At 36.3% G+C, this 21184-nt stretch overlaps 1 protein-coding gene across 1 annotated transcript; it reads left to right on the top strand.

Annotated features, from left to right (window-relative positions):
• Positions 1-872: 872 nt before the first annotated feature.
• LOC147394522 (uncharacterized) lies at positions 873-20475 on the top strand. Its single transcript, XM_086453522.1, has 5 exons — positions 873-1353; positions 18083-18176; positions 19296-19333; positions 19486-19621; positions 19880-20475. The coding sequence occupies exons 1-5, from the start codon at positions 988-990 to the stop codon at positions 20302-20304; spliced, it is 1059 nt and encodes a 352-aa protein (XP_086309648.1). The 5' UTR covers positions 873-987; the 3' UTR covers positions 20305-20475.
• Positions 20476-21184: the final 709 nt, after the last annotated feature.

A 21184-nucleotide genomic window follows, 5' to 3' on the forward strand; every position in this document is an offset into this window, starting at 1 on the left:
AGGTTTTGATTAGCTCAGGTATAACGAGACAAAAATCTTATGGTATTTAGAGCTTGATCATGCATTATATCTTCACATTTAATGTAATATTTTGTATGTACAAATAAAAAAAGTATTGATAGTGACATTCTCCGATTCTTCAACCCCCAAATAGTAAAATCAAATCAAACTCAACAATTAATGTGCTAAGACCCTTTAAAATAACTCGGGTGTTGCCATAAATGAAGAACGAGTATGAAACCCAAAGGTAGAGTCAACAACTACATCCGACTCACACCCTATTCAACAATACACATGAACTCATTCTTCTTCCTTCAATCTTTAAAGAATTATGAGTCTACATTGTCAACAACAATTGGAGAGAAATGTTCGAAGATCAAAAAGTTTGGAAGAAGAGTTGAGAAATCACAGATCAACCAACTTGACCAAAATTTTGCACATCTCTAGGAGTGTAAGCCCTAAAAAACCTTCACATCTTTGAATTTTAATTGTATTTAACTTTTTCTTCTAAGATTCCTTGGCACGTACCACAAAGTTATAATATCATAGAGGAGGAAAGAAAGATTTGATCATCTGTGGATGATCTGAAGGTGTTAGTGATCTAGGTGGGGAAAAGAAACTACAGTAATTATGCTTAAGAAAGGTTTTTGCCACACCAACTTTTACTTAGAGCATGTGCTAATCTTTGGCCGGTATCATATGAATTGGGGTGCTTCAAGTAAAAGTTGGCATTGCAATAGAAGCACACTCTTTTTTCAATGGAATGGCTCCAAGTATTTGATGTGGAGTTATATTATTAACTTAGAAACGGGACCATGAAATCATTGCTCTACTCATATCTCCTGCCACAAACACCAACGGTTACTAATTACTGAACCGAAGTTCACACAAACAGAGAGTCATGGAAGCTCCGCTTCAGCGTTACAAATACAGATAATCTATAATTAGTTTCTTTTTCTCATCTTCTCCTCAGTAGAAACAGTAGATATGGTGATTTCGGGACTACTGTACAATAATAGCTCGTTTCTCGCAGTAAAACCCTCTCCTCCTCCTTCGCTTCCTTCTCATTGGTGGTCTCAAAGAAGACTAAGAGATGCCTTCAACAACAACAACAACAATAAATGGCGTCCTCCGCATCCACTATTAAGAAGTGGAGGTTCAGCTTGCAAAGAAGGGAGGACATCCTCCTCAAAGATTGAGAGACTTGTGTGCAATTCGGTTCAAAAGGTCAACATCACTCCTCCTCCAGAAGAAGAACAAGGGAATGATAATATACGACGAGCTCTACAGTTTCTACTGTGGTCCGCCGAGGGAATCTACATTTTGTGGCTCTTTCTCCTTCCTTATGCCCCGGTAAATATATATAATTTTTTTTCGTTTATGTTAAATTGATGAATTTGCCATTTGGGTATGTTACAATGTTGAATTTGTGTGATTAGGTATTCTGTGATTGTCATCTGGTTTTTATCTGAGAGTTGTGCTGGAGTAACATTGAAATTGACATCTTTTCACACATTGATGTGCACAGAACCATAGATGTTTCTCACTCGTATCTCGATGAAAAGCATCTATGGTTCTGTACTCACATCCACATCAACAATGTTTGAAGTTTGAAATGATGTCAATTTCAATGTTGCTTCAGCTTTTTTCCTTTATCTAGTGAAGTTTTGGAGATCAATTATGGGTTGACCCAACCCGTTAGTTGGTGGGTCAAGCCGTAGTTTGCGGTTCAAAATTCTGGTTAACAATCATAATATGTCAAAGGGGAAATCATAAAATACCCCGAAATTACCCATGCAAAAAAGAAAAAAAAGAAAAAAGGCCACTTCAAGCGGCATTTTAATGTAATAATTTAAAAAAAAATTTATGAGTAGAGCAATGACTTCATGGTCCCATTTGTTCATATGATATACAAATGGGTTAGTGGTTAGTAATTTATTAGGTGAAGATGGATTTTGAACCTAGGTTGTGGTATCAACACTTGGTGGCTTTAACCAACTTAGCAAGCTGGAACCTTCTTTAATGATAATATATTGTTTAGTTTAATGTCATGTTAATCAAGTTCTAACTATCAAGTATTCATATTCTAAAAAGCATGCGAAAAAAGTAAATTCACTTGGTGATGATTAGAAGATGATGAAAAGAATGAAATACACTATTCATCAAATCTTACATTGAAAATAAGCTAAGATTTTATGAGGAGATTGAATATGTCTTTGAGGAGAAAGATGACTTATAGATATAATATAAGTCTCTTTAGTTATTTCTCTTTTATATATACATAATCGAAATTATCAAGGAAATATGTTAAATAACATGGGTTTGATACCGTGACAAGTTCTCCAGTAGGATTACATTAAATAAAAGAATAAATAAATAAATTACAAGAAGTTACATAATGGCATAACTACCTATCAACAAGATCTAATCCTAACTACATCAAGAATAATGATTTGGTATATTAATGTACACCTTAATACAATACAACTTAACTTAATATTCTAACATGTATATGGTTATCCATTGGGTGAAAGTGGATGGACCAAAACCATAATAATCGTATTCACGTTTGTCAGGTAGTTAAGTAAATGAGTACCCATTGATAACCCTTACTATGAGCTACTCAAGACTTTGTTGGAGAATGTCATGGTTCATTTTAATAATGATTCTTGTAAACAAGGGGAAAAACTATAGGAATACCAAAAAGAATGTGGATTGAGGTAGTGAGAATGGATATGAACATACTTGGATTAACATAAGACATGGCTTTATAAGATCATATCCAAAGTGCTAGCGTCGCGGTTGAAAACAGTTCTTCCCAGTCTTATTAGCGACGAGCAAGGGGCTTTTATTAGGGGTAGACAAATTCTAGATGGTGTGTTAATGGCTAATGAGTGTCTTAACTCGAGGATTAAGAAAAAGAAAGAGGGGATAATAGGGAAAATTGACTTACAAAAGGCTTATGATCATGTGAGTTGGGACTTTTTAGAGTACATGATGAGGAGGATGGGGTTTGGTGAGATGTGGATAGGTTGGATTATGAAATGTGTTACAATGGTGTCTTACTCGATCCTAATTAACGGGAGTCCGGCTGATTTTTTTAGGGGTTCGAGAGGGTTGAGGCAAGGGGACCCTCTATCGCCTTTTCTGTTTCTTATTATAGCTGAAGCCCTGGGTAGATTGTTTACAAAAGCGGTCAAACTAGGTAAGCTGTCGGGTTTTAGTGTGAATGATGGGTCTTTGATTTCACATCTACAATTTGCGGATGACACATTAGTTTTTTTAGAGCATTCGAGGGACCAGGTGAGGGTGCTTCGAGTCTTATTGAGTTGCTTTGAGGCTATGTCAGGTTTGCATATCAATCTGCAGGAGAGTAAGCTGTTCGGGGTAGGGGAGGTGAATGACATTCAGTTGATGGCTACAATTTTGGGATGTGGGTATGATTGTTTGCCTACGTCCTATTTGGGCTTGCTGTTGGGAGCTCCCTACAACAGTATTAAGATCTGGGATGGGGTGATAAAGAGGATGAAGAAAAGGTTGAGCACGTGGAAAGCCAATTATCTTTCGAAAGGAGGGAAAGTTACCTTGATCAAGATCACTTTATCTAGTATCCTGGTTTACCTTCTCTCGCTGTTTACGCTTCCGAGGTCCGTCGAATTGAGAATGGAGAGGCTCATGAGGAACTTTCTGTGGAATGATAAGAGTGGTAGGAGGAAGTATCATTTGATCAAATGGAAGGTGATATGCATGCCTAAGAGGAATGGGGGGCTAGGCATTAAGGGACTGAGAGTTGCTAATAGAGCGTTTATAGGAAAATGGCTTTGGAGGTTTGGTGAGGAGAGGGGTAGTTTCTGGAGGAAGATTATTGTGGCTAAGTACTTAGAGAGGAGACTAGGTTGGTATAGTGGTGAGACTAAAGAGTCGTATGGGTGTAGCGTTTGGAAAAGGATTCTTAAAGTGAGGGAGGACTTCGAGAAGGGAATTAGGTTCAGAGCAGGGTTGGGAGACAGAATCAGATTTTGGGAAGATAGTTGGTGCGGCACATCGTCTCTGGCAACTCAATTCCCGTCTTTGTACACCTGTTCTATGACGAAGAACCGCTCAATACAGCAGTGTTTGATTCGTAACGAGTCCAGCTCTACTTGGGATTTGGGTTTTAGGAGAAATTTCAATGATTGGGAGCTAACGGCATCTTTCCTTGATCTCCTACATACGTTCCATCTCAACAAGGGCGAACAGGATAAGTGGAAATGGATAAGAGATTCTTTGTGAGGTCTTTCTATAAGTGGCTTATTCCCTTAGCTGAGCAATCTCTTTCGGTACCTATCATTTGGTCCAGGTTCTAAAGTCTCCTTTTTCGTTTGGTTGGCCTCTCTTGGCAAGATTTTTATGTTGGATAATCTGATTGTTCGACGTTTGATCACTCCCAATTGTTGTCCCTTATGTATGAGGGAAGGGGAATCAATTGATCATATTTTAATTCATTGCCCATTTTCTTATAATATTTGGTCAACTTTCCTTAAACTTTTCCAAATTACTTGGGTTTTTCCCTGTAAGTTTTCCTTGTTGTTAGAAGGGTGGACCAGTAATGCTTTCCACAACAGAAAACGGTTCTTGTGGGCTTTACTTCCAGCGGCTATAGCTTGGGGGGTTTGGAGCGAGAGAAATAACAGGGTGTTCAACAGCAAGTCTAGTAGCTCTCAGTCAGGTTTTTTGGAGATCTTGGGTCTTCTATACCTTTGGTCCAAGCAGAACATAGAATTCGCGGGGATTACTTTTGATGATTTTGTTTGTAGATGGAACTTGTTATATAATCACTAACGTTGTGTTTTTATTTTCTTTGTTGTTCTTTGTGAGGCTCTCTCAGCCTCTTTGTTTCCTGTTTCCCCTTTTATCAATATATTATACTTTTCAAAAAAAAAAAAAATGTTGAATGGAAGAGTAAGATGTGTTCATCTGATCTTAACCTTTTTTGGGATAAGGTTGATGATGGTTCTTGTTACCAACAGTTGTGGACCAATATAAAGTTATATATGATACTACTCGAGCAAGAGGATAATCCCCGATGTTATATTTATAAATGTTGCAAAAGTAATTTTATAATACATGGACAAACAAGTGTGTAAATGTGATTGGTGTGGCTCTAGGCATTTTGATCAACAAATTATCGTGTTTTCATATTGTTGGTATTTTAATTTAAAAAAATATTTTGTAAATTTAAAAAAAATGAGAGTTTTCTTTTTGAAAAGAAAAAGTTGTCCTTTGCACTTTTTTTCTTTTAGTGTTTGAAGCTTTATTGGGAAATGTGAATGTTTTTTGGTTGTTTCTTTAAGCATATGTTTTTATCGCTCAGCATTTGAGTCCAATATAATATTTGAGAAAAGAGCTTGTAGTAAGTTCTTAAGAAGGGTTTTAGGTACTTGGGTTGGTCCCAAAGGGGCAACCAAATTTTTCTCCCAAGGCAAGGAACCATGCTCTATTGAGTCAACTCTGTATTTTTACACGTACATACACACACGTGCTAATGCAATAAATTTGAAAATTTAGACTATTTTGTGTGAAAACTTCAAGAGAAGTTGAGAAGTTAAGTTGAAAGAGAAAATTCTCTCTTGAATCTATTTCATTAAACTAAAAATTGATTTACAACTACATTTGATGGCTTATTTATAGGTGTGGAGGATTTTTTAGTCCTTCCACTCCTCAAGATGTGTGTTAGTCTTTTTTATGGAGGCAATGTTCGTGGAAAGCTTTTTGGCCTTCCACAACTCGGGTCGCAAAATACCGAGGTCTCTCCCTTTGTGTTTGGCGACATGACCGATTTCTTTAACCAGTGTGTTCGATTTCTGTTCTTGGTCCTCGGCTTTTCTCTTTGGCAGTGGCCTAACATCCTACCAGTCTCTTGTCGATTTTGTACATGCTAACCTTTTCTGATAGTCGATTTGATCTTCCTCCCTTATTGGTACTAACTCGGTCACCCTTTTTTATGTTGGCTTCGATCTTTGGCGTTTCGACCATATCATCTCCAAGTGGGGGTCTGGCTCTCCTTTGCTCCTTTGCAACTTTTAGGATGTTAGAAGGTGAGAAGGATGAGACCCTGGTGTGGTGCCTACCAATAATCTTTGGAATGTTTTATTAGTATGTGAAGCGATTCAATGAAAATAAAACTTGAAAGGTAAAAAAAATGATGAATAGTAGAGTTGCAAAGGGCTTATGCTCCCTTTTTAGATCTTCCCCCCACCCCCCCAAAATTAGCAGCCTCTTTCTTAACTTGGTAGTTTAATTTTTATAGATGAAATTTAGGGACATGCGTCACCACACGGTTAATCTAAGTGTTTTGATGAGCTATTCAGTTTGAGGTGCACTTGAGTGCCTTGAGAGCTGGATGTCAGTGAGATTTCAATCTGATGTGTAAGTATTGCAGGGTAATTAATGTGAAGTGAAAAGATATCCGACGCATGGTGTTCCATCAGTTTTGACAAGATATTTTTTGTACTTGTGTGAAAGAGCGTGCTCGGACATAGATAATTGCTTGGGGTCGTTTATGTGTTGTGGGTCTGGTCGGACTCAAGTTGGGTTTTTAGATTATGAATGAACTGAGGTAAATATGATCTTAGGCTTTAAACCAGGAATTGAATTAAGGATTGAATACGAGTTCGGGCTCAAGTTGGACATGTGATATCATTTAAACGTGGATTGTTAACTCATCTATTTTAGATAAGCCTAGGAGCTTAGGTTCCCAAGTCGGTCGTATTTTGTCGCCTTATGCTTGTCAACCTAAGGTCATACGAGTTGTGGGTTTGGTCGGACTTAAGTTGGGTTTTTAGATTATGAACGAACTGAGGTAAATACAATCTTGGACTTTAGATTAAGAATTGAGTTAATGATTGAATACGAGTTCGGGCTCAGGTTGGACATGTGATATCGTTTAGACGTGGATTGTTAACTCATCTGTTTTAGATAAGCCTAGGAGCTCAAGTTCCCAAGTCGGTCGTATTTTGTCGCCTTATGCTTGTCCACCTAAGGTCATTCTCTGCTTCGGGTGGTCTCGGTTTGTATTGAACTTACACTTTACTTACGCAATTTTAGGTTTAATTTCCTCTTTATGACAGGGTTACAAACTACCGACTTTCTTCTTTCTATAACGTACTTGGCTCTAGGTGTAAAGCTCGGTAACATCCTGTTTATTGACTTGATTTAAAACGTTGTCTTATTTATTCCTTGTGGACCCCCTTTCCCCTCTTTGATACGTATCTTCATCACGTTGTGTGACTAAAATGGTCTCCACAATAGGCCAAACAAAAACACAATAGCTTAAGTGAAATGACTACATTACCCTTATATGAGCACTTAAAGTAACAAAAGAAAACTAAAAAGAAATTAACAGTACTAACTAACTTCAACAACTAACTAACTAATTCCAGCAACTAACTAACTTGTACTGCATCATGTGCGTGCTGAGTCGAGTTGGGGGCGGGTGGTACGGTGTGGCGCATGCATGCGATTCTTTCAATTATTTTTTAAATAAAATTTTATTTTATATGTAAAATATCTTATTTTTTTTATTATTTTCAACTATTCTTTTGAATGAACAATTGTGTCTTTGTCCAAAAGGGTTTTCTTTTCAAACTAGTGCATCCCTTATTTCATCATCAAAACATTGTGACTATTGAGTCTTTTATCTATATAAGAAACAGCAATGTTGTCATCCACAACGCACTTAGATTTTCTCTTAATTTTCACACTATTGCTTTTTTTTTTTTTTTGTTTCTCAAATTTTAAATTGTTTTATCTTTATAACTAGGCAAAGAATAGAAGGTGAGATTTTCTTGGTCTTTGTATCACTACGATTGTATTTGGGTTGTTGTATCTTGAGGGAGACTCGTCATAACATTATGTTGAAATTCTAATTTGGGTAAAGACAGAGAATGTCTTAAAGAGAGTGAGATAGTCTGCACCTCAACCCAATTAATCTAAGATTTTAATCATAGATTTTGTATAACATCAAATTTGCAAGCTATTGTTTCAGAAGACGTCGAGGTATTGTCCAAACTCAATTACAAAATTCCCAATAATTTTAAGACATTCCTAAAATAGAATTAGCACTGCCAACCCCAACCATTCCATTTGACAACAATAAACCTTTTCGGTTTGTAGGCTCCCATTACAAGATATGGAAACATAAGATATTTTTCTTGCTTACAACCATGAGGGAATCATTTGTGTTAGATGATGATCCTGTCAATGAAGAAGAAAATGAACCATGAAGAACCCCGGCTTCTCAACATTGGAAGGAAGTAGATTTTTGGTGTAAAAAATATATAATGAACGGATTGGTTGATGATTCGCATGATTCTTATGTCTGATTTACAACAAATAGAGTAGTTTGGGATGTTTTAAAAAACAAATATGATTTGGAAGAAGCTTTTTCAAAGAAGTATGTCGATAGTTACTATTTGAAATTTCAAATGGTAGACAACAAATCAGTTGTGGCACAATCTTTCGACTTACAAAAAATAACTCATGAGATTTTGTAAATAAATTTGGACCATACATCAATGTCTTCCGAAATAGAAGCTTGCAAATTTGATGTTGAACAAAATTTGTGATTAAATCGAAGATTACTCGGGTTGAGGTGTGGACCAGATACAATATCTAATTAGCATTGATAAGGAGACCAAGAAAATCTCACGTTATATCCTTTGCCCATATACAAATAAAGTAATTTCAAATTCGATAAAATGAATCAAGAGAGAGTGGGACACAATTGGGAGAAAATCAAAGTGTGTTTTGGAGGACATTGTTGCTTCTTATATAGACAAAAGACTCAATGGTCACGTCTTTTTGATGATGCAATCATTCTGGAAAGAATATCCTTTCGGACTGAGAAACAATTGTTCTTTCAAAAGAACATTTGCAAATAAAAAGGATAAAGTATTTTAGAAATAAAATAAAATTTTATCTTAAAAATTAAGAGAATCGCTCGCACCGCTTGACGAGACTCAACACACGCGCATCTGTGTGTGCGTGTGTGAAATACTGAGTTAACTTGATGGAGCATGGTTCCCCGTTTTGGGGGAAAATTTGGATGCCATTTTAGGTCTAACCCAAGTACCAAAAACCCTTCTTAAGAACTTACCACAGGTTCTTCTTTTCTCCATGTGAGAGTAAAAGGTTGAGAGATAAAAAATCAAACTTAAAGGAACAACATTCACATTTTTCAATAAAGCTAGAAACTCTAAAAGACAATAAATAAATAATTAATCAACATCGCTTATATTCTCATCCCATTTGAATAGAAAATATGTATATTTTTAAGTGGAAGAAGAAATCTTCTTTTGTGAGCATGAGTCTTGGATAGCTAGTCCCATGTAAGGATAAAGGAGGGTTGTGTTAGGCTGACAGATGGCATAAAAGCAATGTTAAATCCCATTTGTTGATTTTGACATATTAGGGCATTAACCAAGATTGGCATTCTAACTGCAACTTGGGACAATGATATTTGTAAGTGGGCATTGGTTTGCTAAAGTGACGTGTTGAAAGAGAGGTCGGAAGGTTAGTTATTTGAAGATGATGTAGTGTTGGTTGATGAAACCAAGGATGGAGTAAAACCAAACTACATCTTGTGTGCATAAGGCCTATGTTAATAGAGTATATAACTTCAATCATAGGTATCAATCTCTAGTCTGCATAACTTCAAAATAATTTTTGGAAGCTTTAGCATAATTTCCTTCGGATTTAGCTGACATCCGTTATGGTCATTCATTTTAGAAGATGATGAATCGGCTAGGAATCTAATGAGATTTGTGGTCTGTGTAACTCCAAACAAATTATATGAAAAATTAGTGAAAATATATGAAAACCCCCACTAGAACACAAACCATGTAGTTACTTGAGAAGTAGTACATTAGTTACAAAATGGCAGAAAGATCTTTAATTGATAATCACATCTCAAAAATGGCTGCCATGACTAGGGAACTTATCATTGCTGGAAAACCATGAGATGAGGAACATCAAATTATCTACATGTCGAGGAGTCTACCTAATTCTTAAGAAACCGTTTCTCAAACACTTGGGCTTCAGAGGCATTTGATTCTTAGAAAGATTGAAGTTAAACTTACCTCTGGGGGTCAGAGACAAGCCACTCGTCGTTTCTCAAAGGCTATGATCTCTCAAGCAAAACCTACTTGAGAATCATCTAGCAATAAGGAAAAATCTGAGAGAAAGTTATTTAAACCTAGGGGAAGTTGGAAGTTCAAATCTCATAAAAAGAGCTAACTTGGACTCATAAAGGAGGAAAATGCTACTCTTGTGGAAAGAGTGGACATTAAGCTTAAGGATCAAGGACACACTCCAAGAAAGCTCAACCAATGTCGTCAAAATGATAAAGGTGGTGATTGTGTCTATCTGTGCACCAAATCGGTGATAGTTGACAATGATGCTAATAATTGGTGGGTCGATTTAGGATCTTCTCACCACATCTCTAGGACAAAAATTGGATTCGAAGAATTTCATGAACAAAAACTGGAGAATACTATGTGTACAGAGGTAACAATACCTACATTGACATCGATAAAAAAAAAATCTATGTTGACATTTTGGCTATTGGTCACTTCCGTATTCCATTGGCTTTTAGAAAATCATTTTCTCTCTTTGACACTTTATATGCTCCAAATATGAGAAAGAATGTCATTTCTGTTAACAAGTTAGCTAGTAGTGGTTTTGAAATAAGGTTCTAGCTAGACATTATAACCATAGGAAGACATGGCAGAGTACTTGTCACTGGAACTATGAACGATGATTTGTATTTGCTTGATAAGCTAAATAACAAAATTAATGCATTTACTTCTTATGTGAAATTGACTTCTGATTATGATAATTTAGCATATCGATGGCATCTAAGGTAAGGACATATAAACAAATATAAGATTAGTAGATTAGTGAAAAAATGATTAATACCTAAAATAGAGAAAGTTGAATACCCCACTTGTGAGCCTCGTATTAGTGGAAAACGGTAAAGAACCATTTTCCCTTAGTATCTAGATTTAAGAAATTATTACAACTTATCTATTCGGATATTTGTGGGCCTATGAATGTACAAATTCGTAAAGTAGCGGAATATTTTTTAACATTCATTGACGATTATTCTATATTTTGGTATATTTATTTAATCAATAGAAAATCCAATGCTTTAGAATGTTTTAAAATATATAAAGCTGCAGGAGAAAACCAACTAGAAAGAAAAATTAAAATTCTTAGGCCAAACCGTGGAGGTGAATATACTTCTGATTTATTTTGTTAAGGATATGTAATTGTACATGAAACATCTATTCCTAAAACTCCGCAACAAAATGGTTTTGCTGAAAGAAGAAATAGAACTCTTCTAGATATGGTTAGATCAATGATGAGTCATGCAAGTCTTCCATTAGAATTTTGGGGTGAAGCGTAACTTACTGCTCAATATATTTTAAATTGTATTCCATCTAAATCAGTGAAACGAACACCTTATGAATTGTGGAAAGGTACTAAGTCTAGACTTGATAATCTTAGAGTATGGGGTTGTCCAACTCATGTATTAATACCTCCACAGGAAAGATACAGATTACAATCTAAAACTAGAAAGAATTATTTTTTTCTAGGATAGCCAGAAGATTCTAAAGGATATCGTCTGTATAATCATGAAACAAAAACCATTATAGAATGTAGAGGTGTTCATTTTCTAGAAGATCCTGTAGGAAATCCTAGAACCAAGACTCATCAAATTGATTTTTTTCAAATTTCTAAGGATAAAGAAAATCTTTAGTGATGATATTCAAACAAATGAAGAACTTGTCACTAAGACATTTGAAGCTATAGATGATGAACCAAGAGAATGTTAGAGAACTAAGAATCAACCTTCATATCCACAAGATTACTGTAACTTTATTACTGAAATTGACAATGATCCAATGACCCCATGCTCCTTCTCTGAGATGATCCAATCAAATGATTCTGAGAAATGGTTGGAAGTTATGGGTGATGAAATTGATTCTATAATAAAAAATAAAGTATGAGAACTAGTAGAACACCCTATAGATTGTAAAACCATTGGTTGTAAATGGGTACTTAAGAAAAAGTTTATGGCACATGGTACCATAGGTAAATATAGAGCTCATTTAGTTGCAAAAGAATATGATCACAATGAAAGAATATATTAGAAAGATGCATTTTGTCCTGTAGTAAAGTTTTTATCTATAAGAATATTAATGTCTATTGTTGCTTATTTTGATTAGAATCGCATGAAATGGATGTATAAACGGCGTTTTTTAAAGGTGATCTAAAAGAAGAAATTTACATGGAACAAGCCAAAGGATTTGTTGTTGAAAACCATGAAAATAAAGTTTACAAACTTGTTAATCCTTGTATGGACTAAAACAATCATCGAGGCTATGGTACATGAAATTTCATCATTCTATAAATAAATTTGGTTTTATTGTGTATAGTATGGATGCATGATTATATGTTAGGAACAGTGGGAGGGCTTATGTATTCTTGTCATTATGCATAGATGATATATTGATTGTAGGAAATGATAAGGTATTGATATCTGAAACCAAGAATTGGTATATTCACATTTTGAAATGAAAGATCTAGTTGAAGCTACATTTATATTGGGAATAAAAATCATCAGAGATAGACTAAACCACTTGTTGACATTGTCTCAAAAAACTTACTTAGAAAATCTCCATCACTGGAGGAAGATGAACTCATGGATGTAAACCAATGGTTTTTGGTTTAAAGCCCAAAACTCCGGATCACAGTGGTTAAAGATGGAATAAAGATATGCTAGTGATCTGTAGATCCTTTTTCTTGTGTATCTTCCTTCTACATACAACCCTTTTTTATAGAAAATCAAACCCAAATATAGTAAGTTCCTAACCTCATCGAACTGTAACGGACAAATGTTACAAGCGATCCAGAATGGTTGTAAGTACATATTTTAGTTTATCAGTGTGAAGTAGAGAATTGATTCTCCTCTTCCACAGATCAAAGGTATTTCCATTTAGCATGTCATTCTTCGCAAGATCGGGTAACACATGTCTTGAAATCATACTTGCTAAAAAAATGATATGCTATGAAAAATTAAGGGACTTGAGGGATAGATATCACTGACCGTTTGCGCTAAATATTACCAATTTGAAATATATCATGTAATATGAATGTGAGATTACTTGTATTTACCAAGCAAACAATTGTGTAGTATTGCCCTTGTTCTCAAGAATCCACAGTAGCAAACAGATCGAAAATTAGAGTTGTTGCGGTTCAAATATTGCTGAAAATATGAATTTTTACACACAAGATTGTGTGTATTGGCAGACACCACAAAATGTTTATTTAAAAAGACAATTCTAGATAAGAATTCAACAATATAAAGTTAGAGGTGACTAACGGCTTGGCTAATTTTGATTAGTGGTTGAGACACCAACAACAGGTGCATGTGAGCACACCAAATAAATGTATTTTCTTAATGAGGAAGAAAACCTTGATTATGATGTGTCACCCATCTTCTCAAGCAATCAAAAATTTACTCTTGCTTCAACTTCATTCTTTACTTCCTCTAAGAACCAGATAGGAACTAGACAATGGTGCTGGAAAGAGAAAAAAAAAACTTGCGATCAAGTTCTGGTTAATGATCATAGACAAACAAACCAAAAAATATTGATGTATGTAGGGGCTGAAAATCTGATGAGACCAGAGAAATCAAAAGCTATAAAAGCATTGATGAAAATTGGTATTGATACCAGTTGTAAGATGAATCGGCTATCTCAATCATCAGAGGATGATGAACTCATGGATGTATACCAATGGTTTTTGGTTTAAAGCCTAAAACTCTAGATCACAGTAGCTAAAGATGGAATAAAGGAGGTATGTTGAAGTATGGCTCAAAAATCATTTAGGCACGGTCCAAGTATGTGTGTGTTTTTGGGTCAGTCCAAGGTAATTTGGTTTGGACTTGTAACTTATGGAAGTGGCCCACTTATGTGGTGCTTTTAAAAGGGGTTTTTGTTTTCTTTTATTGTAAGAAGTCTAACTTCAAGTCTAAGTCTTTTCTAGAGATGAGAGTAGAGAAATAAAGAAACCCAAGAGAGGAGAGGTTGAAAGATTTGGGAAGATTGAGATCTAGAAGAAGGTGAAGCTAAGTGATAGAGGTGACTCCTTGTATCGATTTGCCTCATTTTCTTCATAGTGAAATCGAGCTCCAACGCTCATACCTCTGTGGATGTAACCTTAGGGTGAACCACGTAAGATTTTGTGTTGTGGGTATTGTATTCTTACTCTTTCTTTGTATGGTTTATGTTCTTTGCATTTGCTACTATTAGTTGAGTTATCCTTTATTGTCATTATCAAACAAGGTATTGGCTGGTGTGGTATACAAGGTGTTTGATTAAATTACTAAGTGAGTTTCATAAAGGGGTTTACATACACAACAAGTGACATAAAATGGTACAACCATGGTCGGAATGACATAAAATGGTACAACCATGGTCGGAAGTTCCGGTGGTGAAATTTGAGGTGAAGCATTTTGATGGAAAATCGAACTTTACATTGTGGCAAGGCAGATCTAACAAGGGCTTCATAATTGCATTCGAGGCATTGAAGCGAAGCCGGAGAGCATGTCTAATGAGACATGAGAGGAGTTGGATTTGAAGGCTATTAGTTTCATTGAGTTGCATGTTTTCGATGAAGTCATGTACAACGTCATGGAAAAAAAGACTGCAAAGGGAACATGGGACAAGCTTGAGAAGCTTTACATGGTAAAGACTTTATCCAACAAATTATTCCTTAAGAACCAACTCTATGGCCTAAGGATGGAGGAGGGACAAGATGTCATGGAGCACTTGAACACATTCAATCGGTGTTTTAATGATTTGTTGAAGGCAGAATTGAAGTTTGAAGAAAAGGACAAAGTATTGCTCTTGTTGAGATCGCTTCCTAATTCCTTCAAAAACTTTCGGATGACACTTATGTTTGGCAAGGAGACTTTCAAGTTTAAGGGGGTAGTTCAAGACCTTATCTCTCACGTGACCATGAACAAGTCAAGTGAGAAGGATGCTCAAGGGGAATGACTCATTGCAAAGAGTTCAAGTGAGTGAGGCCGAACAAAGGAGAAAGGAAAATCCAAAGGGAAAAATTCTAAATCCAAATCTAGAAGTAAAAAAGAAGTGGAGTGGTACTATTGTGGGAAGAAGGGACATTATAAAAGAGATTGTAGAATGTACAAAGCGGAAGTAAAAGAAGGGAAGAAAGCCGAGTCAAGCTCCACAGTAAGCATAGCATTGGAAAGTGATGGAGAGCTCTTAGCAGCATCTACGGGTTATCTCACCTCCAACTCTTGAATTTTAGATTCCGAGTGTACTTTTCATATGTGTTCCAATTGTAATTGGTTTGACTCTTATGAACCTCATGACGATGGAGATGTTCTAATGGGTAACGATGCGGCATGCAAAGTCATTGGAGTGGGTATCGTAAAGATAAGAATGTATGACGGGGTTGTCGAACCTTGGGTAGTGTGAGGCAACTCAAGAAGAATTTGATATCCAAGGGCACACTCGACTCAAATGGGTGTTCTTTCTCAGCAAAGGATGGAGCACTTAAGGTGTCTAAGGGAGTCATGGTGATAATAAGAGGTGTGAAGTTTGCAAATAACCTCCACAAGCTTTTGGGAAACACAATTCTATGTGGAGTTGCAATATCATCGAAGGAAAATTCTAGAAAGGATGAAACTCAACTTTGAAACTTAAGGCTTGGTCATATGAGTGAAAGAGTAATGCAAGAGTTACACCGACGACAATTGTTGAAGGGTGTTAGGGCATACAAGTTAGAATTTTGCAAGTTTTGTATGATGGGAAAGCAAAGTAAGGTGTCGTTCAAGGTTGCAAACAAAAAAATCAAGAGTAAGGGGTTGCTAAACTACATTCATTCCGATGTGTGGGAGTCTGCACTTACTAAATCAAAAGGTGGAGCTTGCTACTTTGTCACTTTCATGGATGATTTTTCAAGAAAGGTTTGTAGTCTACTTTATGAAGGAGAAATCCGATGTCTTTGCCAAGTTTGTGGAATAGAAAACCGATGTAGAAAATCAAACAAAGAGGAAAATCAAATACTTGAGAAGCGACAATGGGGGTGAGTACAAAGATGGCAAGTTCTTGAAATTTTGCAAAGAAAAAGGTATTACAAGGCATTACACCGTGAAGAAAAATCCTCAACAAAATGGGACGGCTGAGAAGATGAATAGAATTCTCATGGAAGGGAGAGATGCATGAGGCTACATGCGGGGTTGCCCAGACCATTTTGGGCGGAATCGTTTAACCATGCTTGTTATTTGGTTAATCGATCACCATCTAAGCTACTTGAATTTAAGTGTGCCGAAGAGGTGTGGATGGGAAAAGAAGTGGACTACTCTACATTGAAGACGTTTGGATGCAATGCATATGTTCTCATTCCTAATGATGAGAGAAACAAGTTGTACTCAAAGTCACTCGAGTGTATCTTCCTCGGATTCGAGAAAAGGGAGTGATGTATTCAAGCTTTGGGTTCTAGTAAATAAGAAAAAAATCCTTAGTAGAGATGTGGTCTTTGACGAAGGTTCCATGACAAAGGGAGAATTCAAGAAAGATGATGGTGAGAAATTGGTTGTTGGTGACAAGATAGTTACTGAAGTTCCTATTAGCACGGAGAAGACTACAAGGGAAGAACCTCGAATTCAATTTGAGGTTGGTCGGACATCCTATGGGAAAAGACTACAAGGGTTGAAGAGTACAAGGGAAGTTCCTATTAGCACGGAGCAGACTACAAGGGTTGAAGAGTTTTTTCGTCTAGGTGGAGATTGTTGAAGTATGGCTTAAAAATCAATTAGGCCCGGTCCAAGTATGTGTGTTTTTTGGTCAGTCCAAGGTAATTTGGCTTGGGCTTGTAACTTATGTAAGTGGCCCACTTATGTGGTGCTTTTAAAAGGGGTTTTTGTTTTCTTTTGTTGTTGGAAGTCAAATTTAAAGTCTAAGTTTTTTCTAAAGAAGAGAGTAGAGAAAGAAAGAAACCCAAAAGAGGAGAGTTTGAAAGGTTTGGAAAGATTGAGATCTAGAAAAAGGTGAAGCTAAGCGATAGAGGTGACTCCTTGTATCGATTTGCCCGTAATGAAATCGAGCTCCAACGCTCATACCTTCAAGGATGTAACTTTCGGGTAAATCACGTAAGATCTCGTGTTGTGGGTATTGTGTTCTTATTATTCTTTGTGTGATTGTTTATCTTCTTTGCATTTGTTACTATTAGTTGGGTTATCCTTCATTGCCATTATCAAACAAGGTCTTGGAAGGTGTGTCATGCAAGGTGTTTGGTGAAATACCTAATAGGTGTTTGATCAAATTACTAAGTGAGCTTCATGAAGTTGTTTACGTACACAACAAAGTGTGTTAGAGAACATCTGTAGATTCTTTCTCTTGTGTATGTTTCTTCTACATGCAACCCTTTTTATAGATTCTTGACCTCACTGAACTGTCACGAACAAACGTTACAAGTGATATGGAATGGGACTTTAATCCCTTCAAATTGCTAGATTCAACTTGTATCTCATGCAGCCACCTGGCATGAATAGATCATTAAACCTTAACGGATTTTAATGCCATATTTCCTGTAGAGGGTATCTATTGCATTCAGTTTGTAATTGTTATGCATTTTTCAGTCAATAGCTTGGTCCATTGTTGCAAAATTCAGCGAATTTTTCAAAATTTTGGAAGATATTCTTCAAACAAGGGATCAGTTTATTAAATTGGTGTTTTGCCAATTAATGCCCTCCCCTCCCCTCTCCTATCAACATCGAAATTCTATCTTCTTTAACCCTCAATCTCAAGAACAAGATAGGGCATTTAATTGAATTCCGTTCTGTCACGATCTCCAAATAATTGCCTAATCCAAACTTTAATATAGCCTGGTCTAAGGTTATCCGTTTGTTATTTCATAAAAGAAGGGATCAAGATGAAACATTTGAACAATTTTTTATTTTTTTTATAACCTTCGACAACATTGAAGCTACTCATTTTTGTAACAGGGAGATCCAGTATGGGCAATCAGTTCGGATACAATCAATTCCCTTGTGGGCCTTTCTCTCAATTTCTTCTTTATTCTGCCTTTCATGAACTCTGGTATGTTGTTTTATTGTTAAGAATCGAAATGTGATATTCATATGGTTCCTTACTTTGTTCCTGACTTACACTAAGTGTTGTTTCTTGTACTGCACATTGAAATTTTTTGGATATTAATTAAATGTAGTATCGCCTCCACCTGGTTGAGTTGTATGTGTGTTGGTTCCCTTGATTGTAGGCACTGTCACATAATTCAGCATTTTTTTCCGAAAAACACGCAAAAAATCTATGAATAAGGGGCTAGTTGATTAGATCAATGATTTTCCCGTTAACCTTAAGATTCTATCTTCTTCAACCTTCAAATATCAAGAACAGTATAGGGTCTTTAGGAGGTTGAAGTTGATGGGTTTTGGGGCAGAAATCCAAAAACACTATTTGTATAATCCCTGGTTTTTTTGTGAGCTTTCTTGAGTTTTTCTGAACTTAGCCCTCTGCCCCCCATTTAATCTCATTGCTTGGGGAGTAATATATAAAATTTGAAAAATTAGGAAAAATCGTCTAACAGTTGAATTGAAAAAAAAATTGTATATATATATATATATATTTATAATCTCTGGATTTTGTGTGAACTTTCCCAGAGTTTTTCCGAACTTAGCCCTCTGCTGCCCCCATTTAATCTCATTGATTGGGTGTTATACATAGAATTTGAAAAATCGGCAAACAGTTGAATTGGAAGAAAAAAAACAATTATTGACAAAATCAGCTGTAACCTCTGCCTCTTTGGATCTCTTGAAACACTAACTCCGTAATGCACCTATTTTATTGGTTTAAAAAATTAATTTTTCTAATCCCTGATTTTCTTTCTGAATCTTTCCTGAATTAAATCGAACTGACCGCCCCTCCTCCCCCCCTCCCCTCCCTCCGCGGGCCAATAATTAGTGAATTCGAACTTGGTTACTATGGATAAGATTAGTTCGTTTCCCAAACATCTGGGATCAGCCCAATGAATCCTTAAGGCATTGATCCAATCTCCTTTTACAATTGATGCACTCATATCAATGATTATACTCTTTCTTTAAAATATCATCTCATTTTCAATTTGTGTCCCTTTCCAACTGATATCTTGATAATTTTCTCACCATGGTTGTAACGTCTTTAATGAATTTCATGGCAGAGTAGTTGGCATTCATCTGATTGAAGCCCCTGTACTTCACCCGGTAAGAACTTTTGAAAGAGTAGTCTGAAGGTTACTTGTAAACGACTAGTGTAATTTTTGCCATATCGAATGTGTTTACGCTGTTTTGATTTATCTAAAGATTTTATGTCGTAAAAATGTTGAATCTTATATCGAAATATTTTCTTTTATCAGATATCTGAAGGATTATTCAATTTTGTGATCGGATGGACGTTCATGTTCGCTCCATTGTTATTCACAGATTGCAAGAGGAGCAGATACAAGGGATCACTGGATGTCTTATGGGGTTTTCAGATGTTCCTCACAAACAGTATGCTCCACCTCAAAACCAATAGTAAAAAATAGTCAAAATTTAAGGTACCCATCAGCAAGGCTGTCAATGGATCGGATCAAACCCGAAACGTGGTCCATTCAGATTCAATTACTTTGGATCTGGATCAAGCATTCGTGTTTTGGTATTGATCCGGTTTGATAACCTATCGGATTGGTTTTGGATCAACTATGTCCCAATCTGATAAAACATGAGAAAATTATATATTAACCAAAATTAATGTTCCTGTGGTGCCAGCTTTTTTGATACCCTACATGGCAATCCGACTTAATGAGGCTGACGTCGAGTATCCTCCCAAAGAGTCCTCTAAATTAGGTGCTGTGATGATCGATGGTGCGGCCATCGTTGGACTGATTGGCGGGGCTGTGTGTCTGGTATCTGCATTATGGGCTCTCTTTGGTCGAATGGACAGCAATTTTGGGACTCTGTCAGAACGATGGGAATTCTTGATAAGTTATCTTGGATCAGAGAGGCTAGCTTACGCCTTCATTTGGGATATAGGTCTCTACATCATCTTCCAGCCTTGGTTAATCGGCGACAACCTACAAAATGTGCAACAAAGTAAGGTTAGTACAGTGAGTAAGCTTAGATTTATCCCAGTTGTTGGTTTGATTGCTTATCTTATTAGTTTGAATCCTGACAAGAGGGAGAGCTTTAGCTAAGCATGAAATCTAATTGGATCTTTGCATTACTTAATGAACTAAACAGAAATTTAACACACATTGTGTTGTTGTATGTGCTAGTACATGTGTCTGCAAGGAACAAATACTCATGTATTTGGAGATATGTAAAGAGGTTTATCATTTAAGATGAGTTGACATTTTTTTTTTCAATGAATGTGTCTTATACAACTTGGTTCTATTATTTCTCGAAAACTATATTTTGTAGCACAGATTGGTAATCCTAAGTTTTGGTAAGATTTATCGTAGCAACTCGTGTTCCTCCCAAAAGATGAAAAATCCTGTTTTTTGTAGTTTTTTTTTTCTTCAAGAAATTAATATTCATGCCCCAAGGATGGGAAATCCGACTATTTTGTATGTTTTTTTGTGAAAAGTCTTGTATCATACCCAAGTTGGGGCAAGTCTGGGTTTTAGAATCAGAAAGGGTCGCTTCAGTATGATCATCTCGTCTCCTTTAGTAATAGAAACTGTAATTTAGACATACCCCTTCAAGTTTTGATCTACATTTTTGATGAGATGACATGCAGTAATTTAGATTCAAGTTTTGGGAGATGAAGCGCACGGTGTATATAGCCTTCCTTAAGGAGTATGGAGACATATTTGCTTGGACATATGAAGGGATTCCTGGTCTTGGTCTTATGGTGGCAGTCCACAAACTGGCCATCTGACATGGCAAGTGGTCTGTAAAGCAACCTCAAGGATGCCCTTGGCCTTAACTTGCAGTTCAGATTTCCACAAATTTGAACCCCCCACGCCTCACCCAAAAAAAATCGATCCTCTTTGTACATGGTTCCGTCTATGGAGCCTAAAGCTTCAACCATGGCAGTAAGCAGTAAGTTGGCCCAGTCTCTCGCCCAGCCTT

This window comes from Akebia trifoliata, chromosome 9, assembly GCF_017979445.1.
Source record: "Akebia trifoliata isolate Shusen 1 chromosome 9, ASM1797944v1, whole genome shotgun sequence".
Classification (NCBI taxonomy): domain Eukaryota; kingdom Viridiplantae; phylum Streptophyta; class Magnoliopsida; order Ranunculales; family Lardizabalaceae; genus Akebia; species Akebia trifoliata.

Bases quoted from the DNA above. Each gene is read 5' to 3' on its own strand.
- LOC147394522 (XM_086453522.1), top strand. From the start codon at position 988: ATGGTGATTTCGGGACTACTGTACAATAATAGCTCGTTTCTCGCAGTA. The intron at 18,177-19,295 runs GTATGTTGTTTT...ATGGCAGAGTAG, and splicing joins TCTGCCTTTCATGAACTCTG to TTGGCATTCATCTGATTGAA. The intron at 19,334-19,485 runs GTAAGAACTTTT...TTCTTTTATCAG, and splicing joins AAGCCCCTGTACTTCACCCG to ATATCTGAAGGATTATTCAA.